The 19,572-nt window shown below is 46.3% G+C and overlaps 1 protein-coding gene across 1 annotated transcript; it reads left to right on the top strand.

The window, feature by feature from the left end:
- The first annotated feature begins 5,779 nt into the window (after positions 1–5,779).
- On the top strand, positions 5,780–7,810 carry LOC123166908 (uncharacterized). Its single transcript, XM_044584727.1, has 3 exons — positions 5,780–6,132; positions 6,207–6,273; positions 6,551–7,810. Exons 1-3 carry the CDS (start codon positions 5,903–5,905, stop codon positions 6,575–6,577), a joined length of 324 nt encoding a protein of 107 aa, XP_044440662.1. The 5' UTR covers positions 5,780–5,902; the 3' UTR covers positions 6,578–7,810.
- Positions 7,811–19,572: the final 11,762 nt, after the last annotated feature.

Genomic DNA, 19,572 nt, shown 5'->3' on the forward strand with positions numbered 1-19,572 from the left:
CTGGTCCAACTCGGCGACACCATAATCCACCTCCTCCTGTGGCGACAGCGGTTGCAGGAGCTGGGCATCTGCTGCAGACGATGGCGGCGGCGGAGAAGCGACGCCTGCAGGAACAGCGGCGTCGTCTTCGTTGAACAGCCACCGGGACTCCTCGGGGACCTCTGACGACGACTCACCGCCGGGCTCCTGCATCATCAACTGGTGGTCGTCGAGTGGGGCGGCGAAGAAGCACAGCCCCCATAGCTCTTCGGGGACGCCCGACGGCGACATGGGCTCCCGCGTCCACCGGTCGATCGCGTCGTAGTCCTCCTGCGCCAGCGCCAGCGGCTGCGGATGTGGATGCGGATGCAGGGGCAGCAGCAGTCGTTGGGCGTTCGCCGAGAAGGGCCCAGGGATGGGAGCACACCATGGACGATGCTCCACCTCCTCCATATCCCAATCGATCGAGCGAGATCGCCGCGCTGGATCTCGCTTAGGGTTAGATGGTTGTTCTCCCGCCGGCTGTCCTGATGTTTCGTGGGTATGCAGCTGCTGCTTACGTAGCTTTTATGAAAGAAATCGATCGGGGAGCCGGCTGGCCGGAGTCCGACTCCGATTCCAACTCTTCTCGGCATGACGACGGTGGACCCATATCGATTTGGCGAGTACCACGCGCTGGTCGGCCGAACCGTTGGATACAGCCTCGATCTCGTCTCCTTCCCCCGCTCGGTAAACGAATGGCGCCCCTTTCTCTCCCCCGCTCGCCTCCGCCAGACTCTCCATCGGCCGGTTCCAGTGTGTAGTCGCCGTCGATGCAATATTTCCAGATTCGGCGACAAAAAAGAGCAGTGTCGCGGGTGGTAGCAAAAAATAAACACAGTTCAGCAAGAAAAAAAAACTGTCGCCGGTTCCAGCATACCAAATCGCCGATCCAGCTAAAAAACTTGCCGCTTGTAGCAAACCAAAAAGACGGTGCCAACAAATTGAAAGGACGGCGCCAGCAAAATCATCTGGAAACACGTGTCATTCCTGCCTACGGTCGCAAACAAAACATCTCACTGATCCAGCAAGAAAACTTGCCAGTTGTAGCAAAACAAAAAGCCAGTGCCAGCAACATCAAAACTTGCTGGTCGTCCGATTGCAACACTTGTCAATGTGGATGTAGTCATGGTTACCAGCTACCTGAAGGCTTTGACCCAGTCTTCAAACTAACTGTATTCCTTTCTTTTTGTTCTATAGATAATCCAGAAAGGCTACATATGAATAAACACACAGGACTGACTGCTACATATGAATGCTTGCCAATTCTTCAGGTTACAACAAGCAACTGAAGGATATACAAAAATCACAAATAGTCTTTGTACTTCCTCATGGAGTTATTTTGATAATCGTGAGAAAGAGGAAGCTTGAGTTTACAGGAAACCAAATTGACTATCATGATCGATGGGCATGACAAAAACAACTGGTAACCAAACAAATAGAACATCTTTTGATGGTGAAATTACATGAAATTAGCAGTATGATTCTATCTTTATCAATCTGCTCGAAGGCACTGAACCACGTACCATGGGTGGAGAACAGGCAGACAGAATTCCGGCGAATTTGAACAGTGAGATTGTGGCGAAGTCGGCAAAACAGCGATACAACAATGTCGAGTACGGGAAGCAATCGAGCAGTGGCTTCGGTCGAGGGAGTCAAGGCGTTCTTATAGCCAAGGCTATACGAAGTAGTTTTTGTACTTAATTTCCTGTCGAGACCTAGCCAAGGCTAGGTTTTGTTGGACCGCCTGGCAATTTCGTTGAGGGAGCTACGGGACCTTAGTACCAGCCAAGGGGTGGATACCGTGAACACAGGGGAGGCGGCGGACGTGGCCGGACAGCTGCCTGCCGAAAACCACGGCGAGACCCACCTCCTCGTTGTGGCCCACCTCCGGTGGCGGACGTGTCGGCCACGGTGGCGCATCCATCGGCCAGGGTGACCCCTAATGTCACAGCGACTGGAGTACCAATTCCGGCACTTCCCGGAGCCGCGCTCGCCGTGGTGAGGGTACTGGCTGCAGTGCCCATAGCGGAGACAGCGGCAACAACAGGGGCACTTGATTTAACAGGTGACAAGGCAAGCCAAAAGTCGGAAAACGACCGCACCTATAAGGCGCTAGTAAGAGAGAAAATGTGTTGTTACAGATGCGGTGAACCGGGACACTTTGCGGTGACATGCACTACGGAGTTGTTCGACTTGTGCTTGAAGCCGATGCATTCTTCGGGGGAGTGTCCACTTCTCTTAGCACCTAAACCGGTGGTCACGGTTTACGGTGTCAGTGGTAGTATAGACTGATGTTTTTTTGAGACTGCTAGCACAACGTCCGGCACACCCCGTTTGGAGAGTTCGAGGACCGGCATCGTGCGGGTCACATGTGGTACTTTGACAGAGGAGCAGGTAATTCAGCAGTTGAGGAGGTTGGTTTCCGCCAGCTTCATGTGGTCCCTTGTGTAGATTGAGGAACATGTGTATAAGGTGGATTTTTCGAGGAAGGAAGATCGAGTGCGCCTCTAGGAGTTTGGCATTAGCCGGGTGCCAGCCAATCCGTGTTTCCTCGAGTTTGACGATTGGAAAAAGCAGGAGCCAATGGGGATACCCCTTCATGGCTTCATCTATTTGGATTCGGCTTCTAGGGCCCCCATCTCAGCCCCTTAATGATATTCTACTCACTTGGAGTTTGGGTTTGCTGATCGGAAGGACATAACATGTCGATTTGCCATTCACGACCCCTTATCATTGTGCTTGAGATGGACTATGATCCTCATTATGTGTCATGGACCTATGGTGATATGACTTATGATCTCGTGCTAAAGAGGTTGCTAAAGGCAACAAGGATGATATGTCTGAGGAAGATAGAGAGCATCAGGATGACATCATGAATCATGATAAGCAAGATGACATCTCTAAGTCCACAGGGCAGCCTACTCAGACAGTAGATGTGCTTGCTGACAAGGGGATTGCGCCTTCTTCGACTCCCATGGCAGGCTGTGGTTCAGATCTTACAGGGCAGCTTCGGCACCGAGTCGCCTCTCGGGAAACCGAGTCGAAGGCAGAGGACCCGGTTGAGCAGGAGCCGCTGCTATCACCAATGATGTCGCCAGTCCGTTTGGCACCGCCCATTCTAGGGTTGGTGCTGAACCCTACCTCCTCTCCTATTGGGGGAGGGAGCCCAAGGCAGGGGGCCTTAGCTCAGTTCACTCCTTCACCGCCAGTTGACCTAAGAACCTCTCAACTGACATACTGCGAGAGGAGTCCCAGGCAGGCGGCCAAGGTACACATGGGGAGTCCCAGGCAGGCGTCTTGGACCCTGCCCCTTCTTCATCGTAGGCTCCGTAGACCCAGCTGCAGGTCATGGAGCAGAGCCCAGTAAGACCAATCGGAAACCTGGTAGGAGGCTGGTCCCTGGCAAGGTACACTATAGAGGGTGTGATTACCTTCGGAGGGATCCCGGACCCGACGTCTGGCCCTAGGAGGGTGACTCAGCGGATTCAGGACAAGCCAGACACGGATGACCCGCCGGTGGGGTGCGCCATGCGGGCAGCCAAGCTTCGAGATATCGAAGCCACTACTGGTATGTCCATAAATACCAGTTGTTTAGTTTTGCATTTTTCTTAGAATGAAATTGTTAGCAACACTGATAAGTTGGGGGGGTTTCTCTCGGAGCAAATGGTAAGGAAATAGCTAAATCAGTTAACGGCCTGCTTGACCTTGAGGCTGATAGGGCCATGAAAATGGTTAGAAATATCACTACAGTCAAAACCTATGAATGATAGCGAAGTTAATGCGCTTGGGGTTTGGGCACTAGAAAGCCTATTTCAAGATCTAGTGCCTCTCAGCATGTTGGATGATGAGGCTCTGTATACAGAGGAGCATGCGGTTCCTCTACAACCAGTTGAAAGCTTTGGCAACGTTCCTGGTCATGTGGACCCTAGGGTGGTGCAGGATAGCCTAAAGGCACGTGGAAGAGGAATGTGTACGCTCAATCTGCAAAAATCTTTCAATGCACCAACGAGATTAAAATAAAAAAACATGATGAAGATTGAGAGGCATATTTTGGAATAGCAAAGGTCTTGCGAACTTGGCTAAACGTAGGTTTCTGGTGGAATCTTTTATCGAGCACAAACTAGATTGTATCGCTTTGCTTGAGACAGGTAGAGATAATTGTACTTCGCAGTTTCTCCAAACAGTTTCTGGTGATTTAGACTTTGATTGGCATTGTTTACCACTGTGAGGTAGATCTGGCCGAATCTTACTTAGGGTTAATTGTGAAACCTTGGAGGTAGTTAACGTTATTATGGGGGACTTTGCGGTAAAATTTCATGTTGCATCAAAAGTTGACGGTTTTCGTTGGGCTATGGTGGCTGATGGTGCAGCTCTGCAGGGATGAAAGATTATCCATTTTGGTTGGGGGTGACTTCAATATGATTAGGAGGAGAGAGGAAAAAAATAATGAAAACTTTGATGGAAGGTGGTCATTTATGTTTAATGTTATAACTGAAAGTCTTGACCTGAGAGAGATTGATCTCATAGGCAGAAAATTTACCTGGACGAATGCTTTGGAGAATCCAACATACGAGAAGTTGGATCGCGTTCTTACCAGTGTGGAATGGGAATAAAAAATTCCTCTGATAACGGTGCGAGCATTACAGAGGGGACTTTCCGACCACACCCCCATGCTTGTTGACTCAGGGGTTGCGACCCATGTAGCAAACAAAAATGTCTATTATCCCCTTCAGTAGTAGTCCTTATAGCATCTATTACCTGATGAGTTGCCTTTTTGTGAGTTTTACGAAAAAAGGCTTTTGCCCCGTTATATATATAAAGTAAACCACTAGAGCCAACGACTTTGACACAGAGATCCACACCACATGACATACACGCCGTAGCAAACGAGCGAAGTACAAGAGGTTAATGCTGAAGGCACAACTCAACAAGAAAAAAAAACATACAACGACCGCGGTGACGACACTCATATTTTCAACAGGCACAACCATGGCCTTTTTCGGTTGGCACACGTGCTCGTTGTTTTCCTCTCTGTAGGTGGATGCAGTAAACTCGCAAAAAAAAATGGTGGATGCGGTAAATGGGATGGTGTCAACCACGTTGGCCGATTGTCTGATGAAGAACGCCCGGTGCAAGACGCGTATATTTGGCTGACATACCAACACGCGATAGAGACATACCAACACGGTAGCACGTACACACACGGGCAACCATTCTTACTTTTGTTTATAACAGACATGCAAATATTGTGTACAGGACACGGGCAACCATTCCTTTGCACGAATTTAAATGATCAAGATTCTCGTTCGGTGTAGTCCTTTCAATGCACCTTAAGAAATGTCACAGGCTCAGGCTGCCACCGCGCGCCCACTCCCTGAAATGTCACCTCATTGCTTTCTAGGGTGGCGGCCTACTATGCGTAGGTTGGAATCCTACCCTACGGCAACGAGCCAACGCCCCAACGCCCAACGAGGCATCAGACTACTATGTTAGTTGGGAGAACCTGAGACTTCTCAGAGCTCAGCCACTCTCAGCCGTCGGATCGATTGTTTGATGCGTTTAGGACCGTCGGATCTCGCTCCTGGTCGATATCAGCCGTTGGATCAAAAAAAGTTACTGCTATAATGAATAGTTACCGTCTCGTTCCTGCCACCGCCTGTAATTACGCTGCCCCGCCGAGGGCATTTCCGTCATTTCACACACAAGGGTATAAATCATAGTGGCTCCTCTGAGATGACCTAGCCGCCTCCTCCTCCCGCACTCCCGCCGCCCCGTCTTCTCTTCGTCCCGCCTCGCCCCTCTCTCTCTCCCTCCAAACCCTACCCCGCGCACGCCTCCCTACCCCACTGCCATCTCCTTCGCCGCCGGGAGCTCGCCCGGGATGACTGCCGCGGGGTTCCTGGTGGGCTTCCTCCTCGGCCTGCTCGCGCTCACGGAGGCCGAGGCGGCCGCGCTGCTCTGGTTCGTGCTCCGCCTCCGCCGCCGGCGCGGCTTCGGTGGACTCGGACGGCTCCTCTCCGTCTCCTCCCTCGCCCCCACGTGTGGTTCCGCTTCCCGCTGGCCACGAGGTGCAGCCTTGCAGGGGCGCATCGGGTTGGGCCTCTGTTTCCGGTTAGTTCATCCCCTCCTCCTCCTCTCCGATCTGCTCTGGTTCTCACCCTCTCCTCTTCTTCCTTCTCTCTCAGATATGGTGCAGCAGCTACTGTGGGGTTGAGGTGTTCTGGCAACGGTAGGAGCTCCGGGCCCGTCCAGGTTAACCTATCTCTCTCTCTCCTGATTTCGTAGCCCTCATGTGCTTGCTTGCTTTCTGCTCTGAGTTGTGGCCGTCCAGATTAGCTAGGGTTCAAGCTTTGGCAGCCTATATGGTGGTCACTATTCTTGTCATGTGCTTTAACTCTACAACCAAGCTTGGGTTCCCTCATGTGCTTGCTGGTCTGCCTGTCTAATTAGGCTTAGGTACCACAACCTACAGATTCTTTCTTGTTTGCCAAGTGCTGCAATCTCAAAGAATTTGCTTGATTTGCTGCAGGTCTGTACAGTGCTCCATCTATGCTGATTTTCAGAAACTGTTGCCCAGAGAGATCTCCATGAAGCATTGCGCCTGATGCAGATGTCAAAGTATTCAATCTACTTTGATGACCACCAGCGGTGTAGTCTTGGTACATATACTGCATCCTGAGAGATAAAGCAGCAAGGACTAGCAGCATGGATGTGAAATATGGTCATGCTCTTAACCTGATCTCCAGAAAGGTATAATCTGTACCTACATCTACATTAATTGGTACCACTATTGCTGGGCATTGATTGCTGACAGAATTTCTCTCCAGCTAGAATGTTTGTATACACCGTAGCAATTCTCTCCTGTAATAGCTACATCAATTTTGAGATTGCTAACAGAAATTCTCTCCTAATAAATATTAACCAAATTTAATTTAAGAAATGAGAGAATCTCAATACTATGGTACAACTTTGCTGAAAAAACCATTATTTGCAGTACTAACAAATTATAGCAATAGGATGCGCTGACATCAGTTTACTGCTCTGGATTAATTATTATTCGATGACTGTCTAAAGATAGATTTTCAAATACCGAAGGCGAGTTAGTCTATTCATTCATCTGTATCGTACAATATATGTCTCATAATGTTTGCTGAGTAGCAAAGCTGACTCCTTACAATATTTCTTTTGTTATCATTTAGCATTACCGTAGTACTGCTATGATACTTGCGGCAAAGTTCATACCATGCTCCCAGTTCCCTATTATCATTTTCATAATTTTGGAGATTTAGTTTAGTTACAAATAAGCACGTCGTCCGACATTTACTGTTTGTCTGGACTAGAAATGAAATGCAAATATACCTTTTAAATTGACATGATAATTGGAAGTAGATAAATGTTATAACCTTTGTACTTATCAATGGAAGTTATCAATGATTTCTCCCTTTTATGGGTATAGTCAGCATAACGGGTATTTTCTCACAATTTTCGTTTCTCCTGTCTCTTCAACATCATTCCACACTGCACTTAATGAAAACTTATCTTTGAGCAAGTTATATTCTCCATGTTAACATAGTTCCAGTAGCATGCGTATCAGTGGTGAGTTTTTTTATTCATTGATTTTGTGTGTTCCCATTTTGGCTTGGTTTCACTGCTCAAACCATATATGTTAGTAAGAGGAAACAGAGTGTCACATTTTTGTTGATAAAATACATATAAGAACAGATTCATTGTCCCGTCTGTGTAGCATGGATGTTTGTTCGTTAACGCAAGTGCTTATTGTCACATCTGTTGCTTCTAATGATTTTTAGTGTAATACTAATCAGATTTCTATATCTCCTGAAGCAAGAAGAGTATTTTGATGGAGCACAATTGATGTAGGTAAGCTTACTTGTGTAATTCAAAAACCTGAAACTTCTTAACAGTAACTCAATTATTACATAACTCGATTTTCTACATCTCCAACTGTGTTCTGTTTTTGACACTGGTGTTCCGTTTTTCTTATTCATGCTTGCAATATTTTTAGTTTTTATGATTTTGTATAGCCAATGTGCATACTGTCCAGTGTAGGCATCTACTACCTTTGCAGTTGGCTCCTCATTTTCCTTTTATTACTACATGCGATTTTTATTAGCTGATCTGTGGCTTGATTTTCATTTGTAGATTCAAACTACTCTCCTGTGAGGATTTGTTCTGCTATACATTTTCCTTTAATTTCCCATCCAGGTTGTGTTCAAATGATAGGTGGCATTGCAAATTATGACCAGTTTAAATGTTGTTTAGTGAGGTATGATTTGCTCATTAACTTTTATTGCTCATTTCATTAACCCGTACATTGCTGGCGGTTACTATCTTATACCCAATATAGATATGTAACGGACCAGGTTTTGTTTGAACGTGATACAGTTGGGTTAAGCTTCTCAAATGCCTAGCATCAATTAAGCTTGACCACCAAACTGAAACTGAAGAATATAAAAAGTTCAGTTAAGCATCCGAAGCTTTCGGACGGAAATTTTTAATGCAGTACACTATATAGTTAACCAAGGGAAACTTCTATTTTTGCTACTTCCTGTTCCTGATTTTTTTTGAAATCACTTTAGTGTGCTTATTGCCCATCACTGAACTAACAGGAGCCTGTTGCCATGTGTTTTTTTACTAATCAGACTACTTGGAGAACCATCTGTTAAAACTGGTCTAACTAAGAAAATGCTTTCTTCTGTCTCTACTAGACACCGACAATGAGAACGCCATTTCTATGTAGCTGAACCAAGTGACTGAAAATTTATGTTACGTGGTACAACTTTACGAGAGGATTATTTCTGTAGACGAAGAACACAGTTGCATCTATGCCTTCTAAGTCTTTAGTTATTTTGAAAGATAACTTAATAATAGATGGATAAATGAGCTTGGCTTTCAAACCTACGAGGTTTAGAATTTCCTGTTGACTTTACTTCTGTGTTTCGCCAGCCTCCATCCGCCAATTGGAAATAAACTGAGGGACCTGAAGTTTCATCTATTAGGAGAAGCCGGTGCTTGTGCGGGTTGCCGGATTAATCAAGATGGAAGCTGATGCAATTAGAGTCCCATCGGTACCATTGCCTATGACCATGATGCAGACATTCACTCTAGGATTTGAGATTTTCTTTTCTCATCCCCTACGATAGATTATAGCTCAAGGAGTGAATTCATCCACGTCTACATATTTTCATCTTTTGCTATGTTTTGGCATAACCATTATCTGATTTGAGTTTTTGTAAGCGTGCTGAAGTCTTATTGATTGTGTTCCTGCAAATAAACATGATCACCAAATGGGCGTCTTCCGAAAATTAAGAGAATTAACTAATTGTATATGCTATTTATTTGTGTTCTTTTTGTGAGATTCAGATGATGCACACTTGAATATGAATGAAGGATGTGTCCTTGGCTATTGGGCCGTAATGAAAACTTTGTATTGTATTATTGGTAAATTTGCTTCTTTGGAGAAGGTTCTCTTAAGATAGGTCATGATCATGTATAGGGGGCTGGATGAGTTTGGGCTGGGGGGTGCGGCAAGCCGCACTTCCTATCTAGTTGGTGGTGGACGTCCGTGGTTGTGTGGCCTCTACCTCCACAACTTCTTTTTTAATAGTATATCTCATCGCGTGCTCTTGCCTGTAAATTTACTGCATTTGTGTGTGAATCTGAATTTGTCTTTTTTGGTTCTGCTTGTGTATTTCAAATTTTGATCTGAATTTACATATGTATTGTGAACATCTATGAATTTTTTGACATATGTATTGTTGAGTATTTTTACCTCTTTAAGTTTTAATCGTTCCTAGCCCATTTTCTAAATTTTAGAGGAGCAAACGGACGACTAAAATAGGCAAGTGTTTTTACTCCCTGTGCAGGATTCGCTTGCTGATGCCGTGGTGCCAAGTAGTCCAATGCCGATACAAGGCCGCAAATGATCTTGAAATGCGGAGGAGCTTGCCCCGGTTGCCATGGGAGAGTACGAGGAGAAGCTCGCTTTTCTCGCGTCAAAATCTTCAAAACTGAAACTCATGTTAATAGATTCGAACAATATTTTTTTCCTAAAAAAATAGAAACCGAAAATAACAGGAAACTAAAAATTATCAGAAACAAAAAAGGAAAAATCGAAAGCACGTGCTTTACTTTTTTGGTAAGCGTAATTTGGTTGCACTTCTCGGGGGAAGCACAATGCTTCACATGGTAGTACAATAGTGTTCTTTACTTTTCAAATGAAGCACAACTGCACTTAACTTTTTCGGAGAAGCACAACTATACTTTGAGATGGTGTCATTCATGGGGAAGCACACATGTAAAAAATCCAAGGAAACGAAACAACATTTTTTTAAGAGAAACTTGGGAACAACCAAGTAAAATTTAAAAAAACATGAAAAATATCCGTGCTTGCACGGTTGCGCCCAGCGCGGGACACATGGGGCGGCCGGCCCTCGCATGCCCCGCGCAACCGCTAGGAAGACCATGCAAGGGTAACCGGTTAGTTGGCCGTGGAAATTTTTCTTTGGTATCGTGTTTTGCTATGCTTACTTCATCCATCAGGGCCACGTTATTTGTTTTTGGAAGAAGTCCATCCTACATAAGTAACCACAAACGGTCAGAATCAACGCACGTAGCCGCCGCCTCCTCTCAAAGAAACAAATCTTAGGAGTCCTCTGTCTTCTGTCGGTGTTGTCGTCGATCCGCCTCGTCTTCGCTGGCCCTAGGGCCATGGAGACGTAGTGGACCAAGGCTTTTGTTGGCGGGAGGGATCTTGCTTCATTTTTAGGTATTTTTATGAGTTTGTTTAAGGTTTATGTCCTATTCAAGAATATGAGGTGGTGCGGCTCCCTAAAGATGGAATAACGTTTTCCTCTTATAGCCCCCATGCCGATGATCCATGTAGCATTGTCAGAGTTTGTGCGTGTGTAGAGGTGTGTCTCTGCCGGATTTCGCAGGATTCGGTCAGCACTGATCATTGGTGGATCTATTTGGATCCTGTCTTCGTTCATGTGTCTATAGTTTTGGATCCACTTGATATATACTTTTTTTTTTATCGATGATGGTTGTTGTTCTTGTGTGCTGGCTCTATGCAGGCTTAGCACAATGACTTTTTGACTGTCTACTAGAACAAGTATGGACCGGCTACGGTGAGGGAAAGGTGATGACGGTGGCGCACTTTTAGGTCGTCCCGGTGCTTGTAGTCGTCGCTAGATGATCTACATAAATGGATGTAATCTCTTGTACTATTTAAAAAAGTTGGTTTCATCATCTTCCCTAATTTTTTTTTTCTCCCCTCCTTCATTTCCTTTTGTTCCTATTCTGTTTTTAACCTCAACTAATGCCGCATAAAAATAGAACCAACACAGATGTAGTAATTTGAAATAGTATAAACCAAATCGATACTTTTTTCAAACCACTCCATGCATTAACTAAAATAAATCAAATCAACCATACCAAAAACTTCTCTAAAAAAATGGGGAAGTACTGTGCAGCGCCCAGCAGTGAGCTTCAATTCCGGGTCCGGCCATAGTTGAACTCCATGATACTCCGGCCATTGTGATTGGTCCAAGTATGGCTGAAACCGGGGAGCCCATGTATTCTTTACCGTCATGACTGAGAACTCGGACTCCCTCACGGTAAGAGGGTGATTGACGTCCACATTCCTAACACGGGATGCATTTAACAAGTGCGAGCATGGGAGATGAAGCAACGATGGCCTCATGCAGCTGCAATCACACCGTGTTAGGGAGACCTTGAAAGCGCGGCCTCCGTGTTGGTGCCCATCGTTTGTGGTTCCTCCAGGCTCTTTCACTTCATACTTCCACTCGTTGTCGTCATATAGTACAGCTTCTTGGGAGTCTGCCTTTCGTGATTGAAAGTCCAACCATTCTTCAACCTTTGGTGGGAAATAGTACTTGTGCTTATCCTTGTTCTCACCAGCAATCTGCTTATCCGTCTCCATTGAGTACTTTAAAAAGTATCCATTCATCTTGTCAAATGTGTATTGAACTATTGCCGTCACGGGTAATGCACGTACACCCTTGAGCACCTTATTGAAGCATTCTGCCATATTGCTTGTCATTTGACCGTACCTCCGGCCATCTTCATCGAAAGCATGTGCCCACATATTCCTTTCGACAATGTTCCTATTGAGAAATTCAAGACCACCGGGGTCAAGTTTCTTGTGTCTGAGCAATGCATTGAACAATGTGGCAAACCGCTTGTTGGTGAAAGCGAGACAACAATCTTGAAGATCATCGGCCAGCTCCTTGATACCACATGCCCTATAGGATAACCCTAACACCAACATCAAACACACATAACCCTAACCCTAGCATACTATGAAAGCCTAACCATACCAAATTAGCAAAGAAACATAACATCATTCAACACAAATTTTGCAAATCCAAGCCAAAGCTAGGGTTTCCCCCAAGGAGGCAAGATTTGAGCAAATGTGACAATTCCTATGGATGAAAACGAGGGGATCGGAGGAGATTACCTTAAGGGAGGGGTTGGCTTCGAAATCCACGGTCAAATACTCCGAATTTGCAAGATTTGAGAAGGATTTGAGAGGGGGGGAGAGGGGAAGAGAGGAGGGGCGCAAGTCTAAGGGTTTGGGTGGGGTGGGGGTGTGTGGGGTGGGGGTGGGAGGGGAGAGAGGGTGGGGCCAGCCTAAGTGGAACACAGACTGTGCAGCGCCTAAAAAACGGGCGCTGCAGTGCTGTCTGTGGGGCCGCAACTGGACCAGGGCTGCCACGCTGGCAGGAGGTGCGACGCCTAAGGCAGAGGCGCTGCATTGTAGTGTGCGGCGCCTAGCTGTCGGGCGCCACACGGAAGGGTCAGCAGAGTGAAATTTTTTCGAAAGCAGATCAGTTTGATTTGATTTCGTCCTCAGGTCAAATATGTGATTTCTGCCGGCCGTGGGCAATGCGACCTCACACTATGTTTGTCCCCCACTCCCTCCGCTCAGTGTGTCATGGCGTACGTGCTACGTTGATGGGCAGTCGACCACGAGCTTTGATCTCCGGTTGCATTGAGTGTAGGTATTGGCCCCGCTCTTCACCCTGGCGCCTTCACATTTTCGAGAGCTTTATATACATATGTAGCACTGAATCATATCCCAACGTACTACCAAAGTTGAGTGTTTTGGGAATGTACGGACCCCCTTTCTCTTTGTTTGATTTTACTGTGCTTTCAAACTTTCTCTCAGCAAGGCTAAATATATTGCATTGAGTGCTTAGAAGAGATTTTAGACAAGGTGTCCTACAAAAATTAGAAATTATTGTCTGTCCTGGGAACAACGAAATATTAGGAGGTACCATGTCAGTAACCTGATCTTGAACAGTGCCAGTGACTTTAGTCTTACCTTAGATATGTGAGGAGGCTAGGACCTCTTTATAACGGAGAGTACCACACTTCCTTCAAGCCGGTCTTTTTTTTTTCAAAAAAACTTCCAATCTATTCATCTTTCATCATGGCAGTACAACGAACATTAGAAATAATAAAAATTACATCCAAATCCCTAGACCACCTAGCGACGAGTACAAGCAGTGAAGCGAGCCAAAGGCGCGCCGCCGTCATTGCGCCTCCCTCGCCGTAGCCGGACAAAACTTGTTGTAGTAGAGAGTCGGAGAGTCGCCGTGCTAAGGCCCCATAGGACTAGCGCAACAGAACATCAACCGCCGCTGATGAGGAGTAGCGTAGATCGGAAGGATCCAACCTGAAAACACATGAACGTAGACGAACTAAGACTAGATCCGAGCAAATCCATCAAGGATAGATCCGCCGGAAACACATCTCCACACGCCCACCGATGATGCTAGACACACCATCAAGACTGGGGCTAGGCGGGAGAACCTTATTCCATTTTCAGGGAGCCGCCGATGTCTCGTCTTTCTGAGCAGGACACAAACCCTAACAAAACGTACAGACACAACTAAAAACAGAGCTGTCCCGCCAGCAAGGGCCGAGATCCACCGTGCCGCCATGGCCCTAAGGCAACCGGAGATGAGGCGGACCCACGACGGCACCTGCGGGAGGCAGGGAAACCCTAGACTTTGCTTGAGGAGGAGTCAAGCAACAAATTATATCCCTTCAGGCCGGTCTTTTGAGATGTGGTGGGCATTCCGCTTGTAATGGATTGTCCGACAGACACCGAAAATGTCTGAACGTATGTCGATGCATCAGGAGCTAGGCCTGGACTGCTAACATACCATTTGTAATGTAGTCGCACTAAATGTTAGTTCAAAGTGGTCAAAGTTGAGGGACCAAATCCGCACTACGCGATAAATTTATGAACAACAAATTTACTTATCTAAGCACTATTGGAATTGAGCAATTTGCTGAGTGCCATAAATACTTGGTAAAAGATACACTACATGTTGCGTTGGTATATGGGCAAGTCCCCAACTGCCCGCGAGCTCAAATGGGCTTGCATGAACAGTAAATTCGAAAAAAATTAAAAAACATTCTAAAATTCTAAAAAAGTTGTGTGGTAAACTTTAACAAATATTTTAAGAGCCTGCAAATTTTTTACTTTCAAATGGCATTTGTGGAAGTCGCAGAAAAAAAAAACAAAATCAACAATCCAAATGCTTTTGAAAATGACATTTTTGGAGCATTAATTTTTTTTATGATTTTTCTGTTTATATGGGCCCATTTGAGCTCGAACTAAGAATAGCTGCGTTCTGCTATAGCAGTCTTTTTCCAAATTCTTTCCGTTGGACACTTGCAAACTTTTTGCCAAGTGTCATAAATGGGTAATCGGCAAAATAAATCTGATTGACAGCCAGCTGACGGAAATAACACCTTTTTTTGAAAAGGAGGAAGACCCCCGGACTCTACATCTATGCATGCAGCCACTTTATTAATTATTCACAAAAGACCGTAAAAAGCAATAGAACAGTAAGTCTGAAGCCACCATCTAGGCAACATCTGTCGCTACTCCTATCCAGTCGATGTATGGATGCTGATAATCCGGGCCTAATACCACAAACCTTGCAGCCACGCCTAACATCTAAGACTTGAGGCCCCAACCAAGCCACTTGCCGGGTCTGAGGCACACACTGGTCCGGCGCGCTCTCAGAAGCCGCCGCCGCCAACTGCCACCACTCTATCTTTAGAGCTGTACTGACACATCAACCTTGCTCGGTCTAGCTGCCGTCGACGCCACCATGTCGCCTAACGGCACCACCTCCCTACGCGGGAACAACTGAGCACGTCGCGGTCGCCACAGGTACACCTCAGCACCATGCCGCCAAGTACCACCAGCAGACACAGCTTGAAGTCTCTGGAAGATCTGTCGTGCATAGCACCTGCCGACCAGGCATGACAAAGCGCAACACCTATTGGTTAGGCATGACGTGACATCTCCACCGAAGCTCCGTGCAAGACGAAACTGCTCCACCTCCTGCCTCTGACTTCCAGCGCTGCTCCACAAACAATGCTCCCAAGAGAGGAACGACACCGCAGTACCGCTATCGTCCTATCTGGATTACCAGATCTTTGGGTTTCCCCCGAAGCAGCACGAGTGAGTCGACAGAAGTTACACGACGATTCCTTTATGAAGCTAACGACGCAAGACACCGCCATCGCCCGCCATCGGCTTGGTTTTCACCGGCAACTCTGTTTCCCCAACTCGCAGCCAGGACTAGATGACGGATCTGGAGATCCGACCACCCAGCCTCATGACGACCATCTTCGGCGAAGGAGGTGGCCACCACGACCACGCCTAGGGCCGCAGCCCCTGACATCCTCGAGTTGCGGGTCAATCCCAGGGACAGCAAGCCATTGACGGAACGATACACGAGGTTGCAGCCCGCCGAAGCCCATCTAGGCCCAGATCGAGCATCGCCGCTGGACCTGCAGCCGTACGCCGCCGCCACCCCGCACACACTGTCGTAGATCTGGCCATCACGGGTCGCCGCCATCCTAACCGAAGGACGTGAAGAGGAGAAACGCCGCCGACGCCACCGCAGCACACAGGCTTTGCCTACGACGCCCTCGGCGGCGGCGGCGGCAGGGGGAGGAGGCGCTGGAGTGAATGGGAGGAGGCGGCCGGCGGGGGCACTCCGGTGCGGCGCGGCAATGCAGCACGGGAGCGGGATAAGGTTAGGTGCAGGAGCGGGTAAAATGCCCTCTTCCGAGATAGGACGGAAACAAGACCTACCGCATGTTCATCTGATTGACACTCGACAAACACAAAACCCCAATCGGGAGCCATGTGTCCACCCCTAGTTCGCCCTCTGCATAACAGGATACGAGAGAACAACATAAGAGAGGGGGTTGAATATTAAACTTTCATACGAGCTTCCGCCAAAAAGTAAAAATAAAAAACTTCTCCCTCTGTCCTAATTAAAATAAGTATGTTTAATTTAGTACAACTTCAGTATTTGAGCTAGCATTCACCGAGAAGGAGGAGAAAGAGACTCCCTAAAAAAGGGCGAAAGAGACCGAGAAGGGGAGCTTTGATTCATAGACCTCCTGCTCCTTCTCAGCACGATCCACAGCAAAACTGAATCCACGCTGAGTTCAGGAATCGATGAACAACTACACCGAAATTATCTCTTGATTGGCGTCAGGATTTTAAGGTCCTTGAGTAACGGTTTGACTAACGATTTTTTTGGGAAGGAAGAGGATTTAAATGCATGCATCTCTCCCTATACGTTAAGAAAAAGACTATATTTCCTTTCTTTCTGCGGGCACTATTTTTACTTTCTGATTGTGCATTTTACGTGTGGGCCTGATCGAAAACCATTATTTTTCCCACCCTAAAAAATCATTTTTTTCTCAATTGAACACATGTAAATAGATATCTTAAATTCTAGAAAACGCAGCTGCGCTGGATTGTTGTCTCGAGCGCACGCGCTACCGGACAAAATCCCCACGTACCTTCGTCGCTGAAAAAAACAACGCTACCCATCCCACTATCTCTCTCCAGAAAAGAACGCCTTATCCTAATCCCCTTTCCTCGTCTCAGCCCGGTGGTGGCGAAGAACCAGAGGACCACAGGCGCCGCCGGTGTCGTAGCCCGGGGTGTCGAGGGAGAGGCGACGGACTGGAGGAACCAGGCGAGCCGGTCGGCGGGTAACCGGAGCAGCAGTGCCATCGTCTCCTCCCCTCGTCTTTCTTCTAGCTGGAGCGGGGTCGGCCAGCTGCCGCATCCCCGTCAAGGAAGGGGCCACGGAGCTCACGCCGGAGAGCGGCCTAGTGCTTAGGTAAGGTTGCAGCCGCGCCGTCGTGTGGTCTGCTGACACCAAGGGTTGGTCCATCGCCGGGGCGTGCATCAACAACGACGACGACCTAGTCAGACTGTCTCCGTCGTGCGATTTGCCTTCTCCTCAACGCTGGCCTTGCCCGTGAGGGCTTCGACCCCGACGCTGGGGGGGGGGGTGTGATTTCTTCCGGGAGGGGGGACGCCTGAGACGGAGGGGAGGGCAATGGAAACATTGAATCTGTCGTTGGTTTGAAGAGATGGTTTCAGCAGCAGCAGCTCAGGACTGTGTAGATGCAAGCCATCTAACGCTGCTACAATGCTTGTAAGTTTTGTACATTATCATCTCAGATTTCTTGAAAACTATAGGAAGAGTTCTTGCCTTAGTAGTTACTAAATGAACTAGTATAGTTGCACATTTGATCATGTACGAGGGTATGATTATTGACCTCTCAGAATTATCTCTCATGTCTGCCATGAAACTCAGTAGCGTATTAACATATGAAACTTAGAAGCTACAGGGTTGCAAAAACTATTAGTTTACACTGTATTTGTGTGACTTTTTCGACATGGCAAGCTTATCAAATCTTGAGGTCAGTACTTCTTGTTTTTGAGCCCAAGTAGCTCCTGCTGCACCAATGATTTTTGGGGACTAGTCTGTTGGTTTGGATGATTAGGACTGGTGTATGTTGGTTCGTTGCAGTGAGGCTTTTGTTAAGAAGTGGTGTGAGGCTAACCTTCCGCTCGTGTGCTGGTCGGACATTATTCATTTATATATATGTGTGTTTGCCTGCTGATTTGAATACACTTACAAACTGAGAAGAAATATCTAGGAAGTAGTTCCTGATGTTATGATTGATAAATTGGTTGCTTATTTGATTGAAGGATGCAGAATAGGAGTAACTGAACAATGATATTATTAGGATCAGGAAGTACGCATACACATGGATATTAGCAAGAGGGGTAGCTTACTTTGGTAGTGCACACTCAAGTTTCATGAAATATAGCTAGAACCAAAAAACCATGAGTCCCATGAGTCCCGGTACATCCAAAAATTGCTTGAAACCAACATTACAGTTGCCTGATTTTATCTCCCATTAGAAAATATAGTTTTTCCTTTGCCCTTTGTTTCATTGCAGCACAATTTTCTGCCTGCAATCAAACACACAGTTTGCCTACAAATCATATAATTTTGCCTCAATCAACTATGTACCTTGCCGACAAAAAACTAATTTCCAAGGACTTATTCTGATTTATATTTTGGTTGCACTTTTCTTTTAGAATTTAGGTTTTGTTTTACCACAAAACCATCAGCTGCAAAAGCTTTATGTACTTGCCAACATCTCAACACAATCTTTGTTATGAACTAGTTGCAAATAGTTGCTCAAGTTTTTAATATGGGTTGCCTGGAATTAAACGGAAGGTTGCTTTAATTTTCACTACATCCATAGGGCCTGGAAACAAGGGAGAGGTGCGGATTTTGTACTCCTCTGAGTGGCTTCTCTTGCGACGTCGTCACACCTGATATGTGGATTGAAGGGGGTTGGGCAGCATTGGATTGGGAAGGCGACTTTCCACTATAAGGATAGAGTAGTTACTTGGATTTCATTAAAAGAGTTGCATTTTGTGTGTGTACCGCAGTTGCTTAGTTTTGTTGGGGCAGTTGCTCGGATTCATTTTTGAATATTTTGTTGCATTTCTGCCTTTTGTAATGCAGTTGCTTGGTTTTCCTAGGACAGTTGCTTCCTCTTTACTAGAACAGTTTTGCATTTTTTGTTTTTTAATTGAGTTGTTAGTTTTTTTGCTAGGCCAGATGAGAAGTTGCATGGGGAGGGGGGTCAGATAGTTTCCCACAAAGGTTATTCAAGTTTCTCACACGTTTTTTTCTGCCTAAAGTAGTAGATAATCTAAGTAGTAATGCTAGGGACAATTACTTGTTTTTGGCAGGATTTCTGTTCCGAGTTGCTTGGATTGTTTGCTTGTAAGTTTTTTAGATTATCATCTCAGATTTGAATACACATACAGACTGAGAAGATACATCTAGGAAGTAGTTCCTGATGGCCTCTAGAACTGATGTGATGATTAATTTGCATGGTTATTTGACCGAAGGGTGCAGAATATGAGTAAACTAACCATGATAGTTTTAGGATCAGAAAGTTGGCATACATGTTGGTATTAGCAAGAGTAGTAGCTTAGTTCGGTAGTGCACACTCAATTTTCAGGAAATATAGCTAGAAAACCAATATGGCTAACACACAAGCTTCTACTCTCGATGTGGGGTTGTTTGCTGGAATGTGTGCACATTTTGCAACCTCTGGTATTAGTAGTTGTTGCACATC

This window comes from Triticum aestivum, chromosome 7D (genome assembly GCF_018294505.1).
Source record: "Triticum aestivum cultivar Chinese Spring chromosome 7D, IWGSC CS RefSeq v2.1, whole genome shotgun sequence".
Taxonomy (NCBI): domain Eukaryota; kingdom Viridiplantae; phylum Streptophyta; class Magnoliopsida; order Poales; family Poaceae; genus Triticum; species Triticum aestivum.

Bases quoted from the DNA above. Each gene is read 5' to 3' on its own strand.
- LOC123166908 (XM_044584727.1), top strand. From the start codon at position 5,903: ATGACTGCCGCGGGGTTCCTGGTGGGCTTCCTCCTCGGCCTGCTCGCG. The intron at 6,133-6,206 runs GTTAGTTCATCC...CTTCTCTCTCAG, and splicing joins GGGTTGGGCCTCTGTTTCCG to ATATGGTGCAGCAGCTACTG. The intron at 6,274-6,550 runs GTTAACCTATCT...GATTTGCTGCAG, and splicing joins GGAGCTCCGGGCCCGTCCAG to GTCTGTACAGTGCTCCATCT.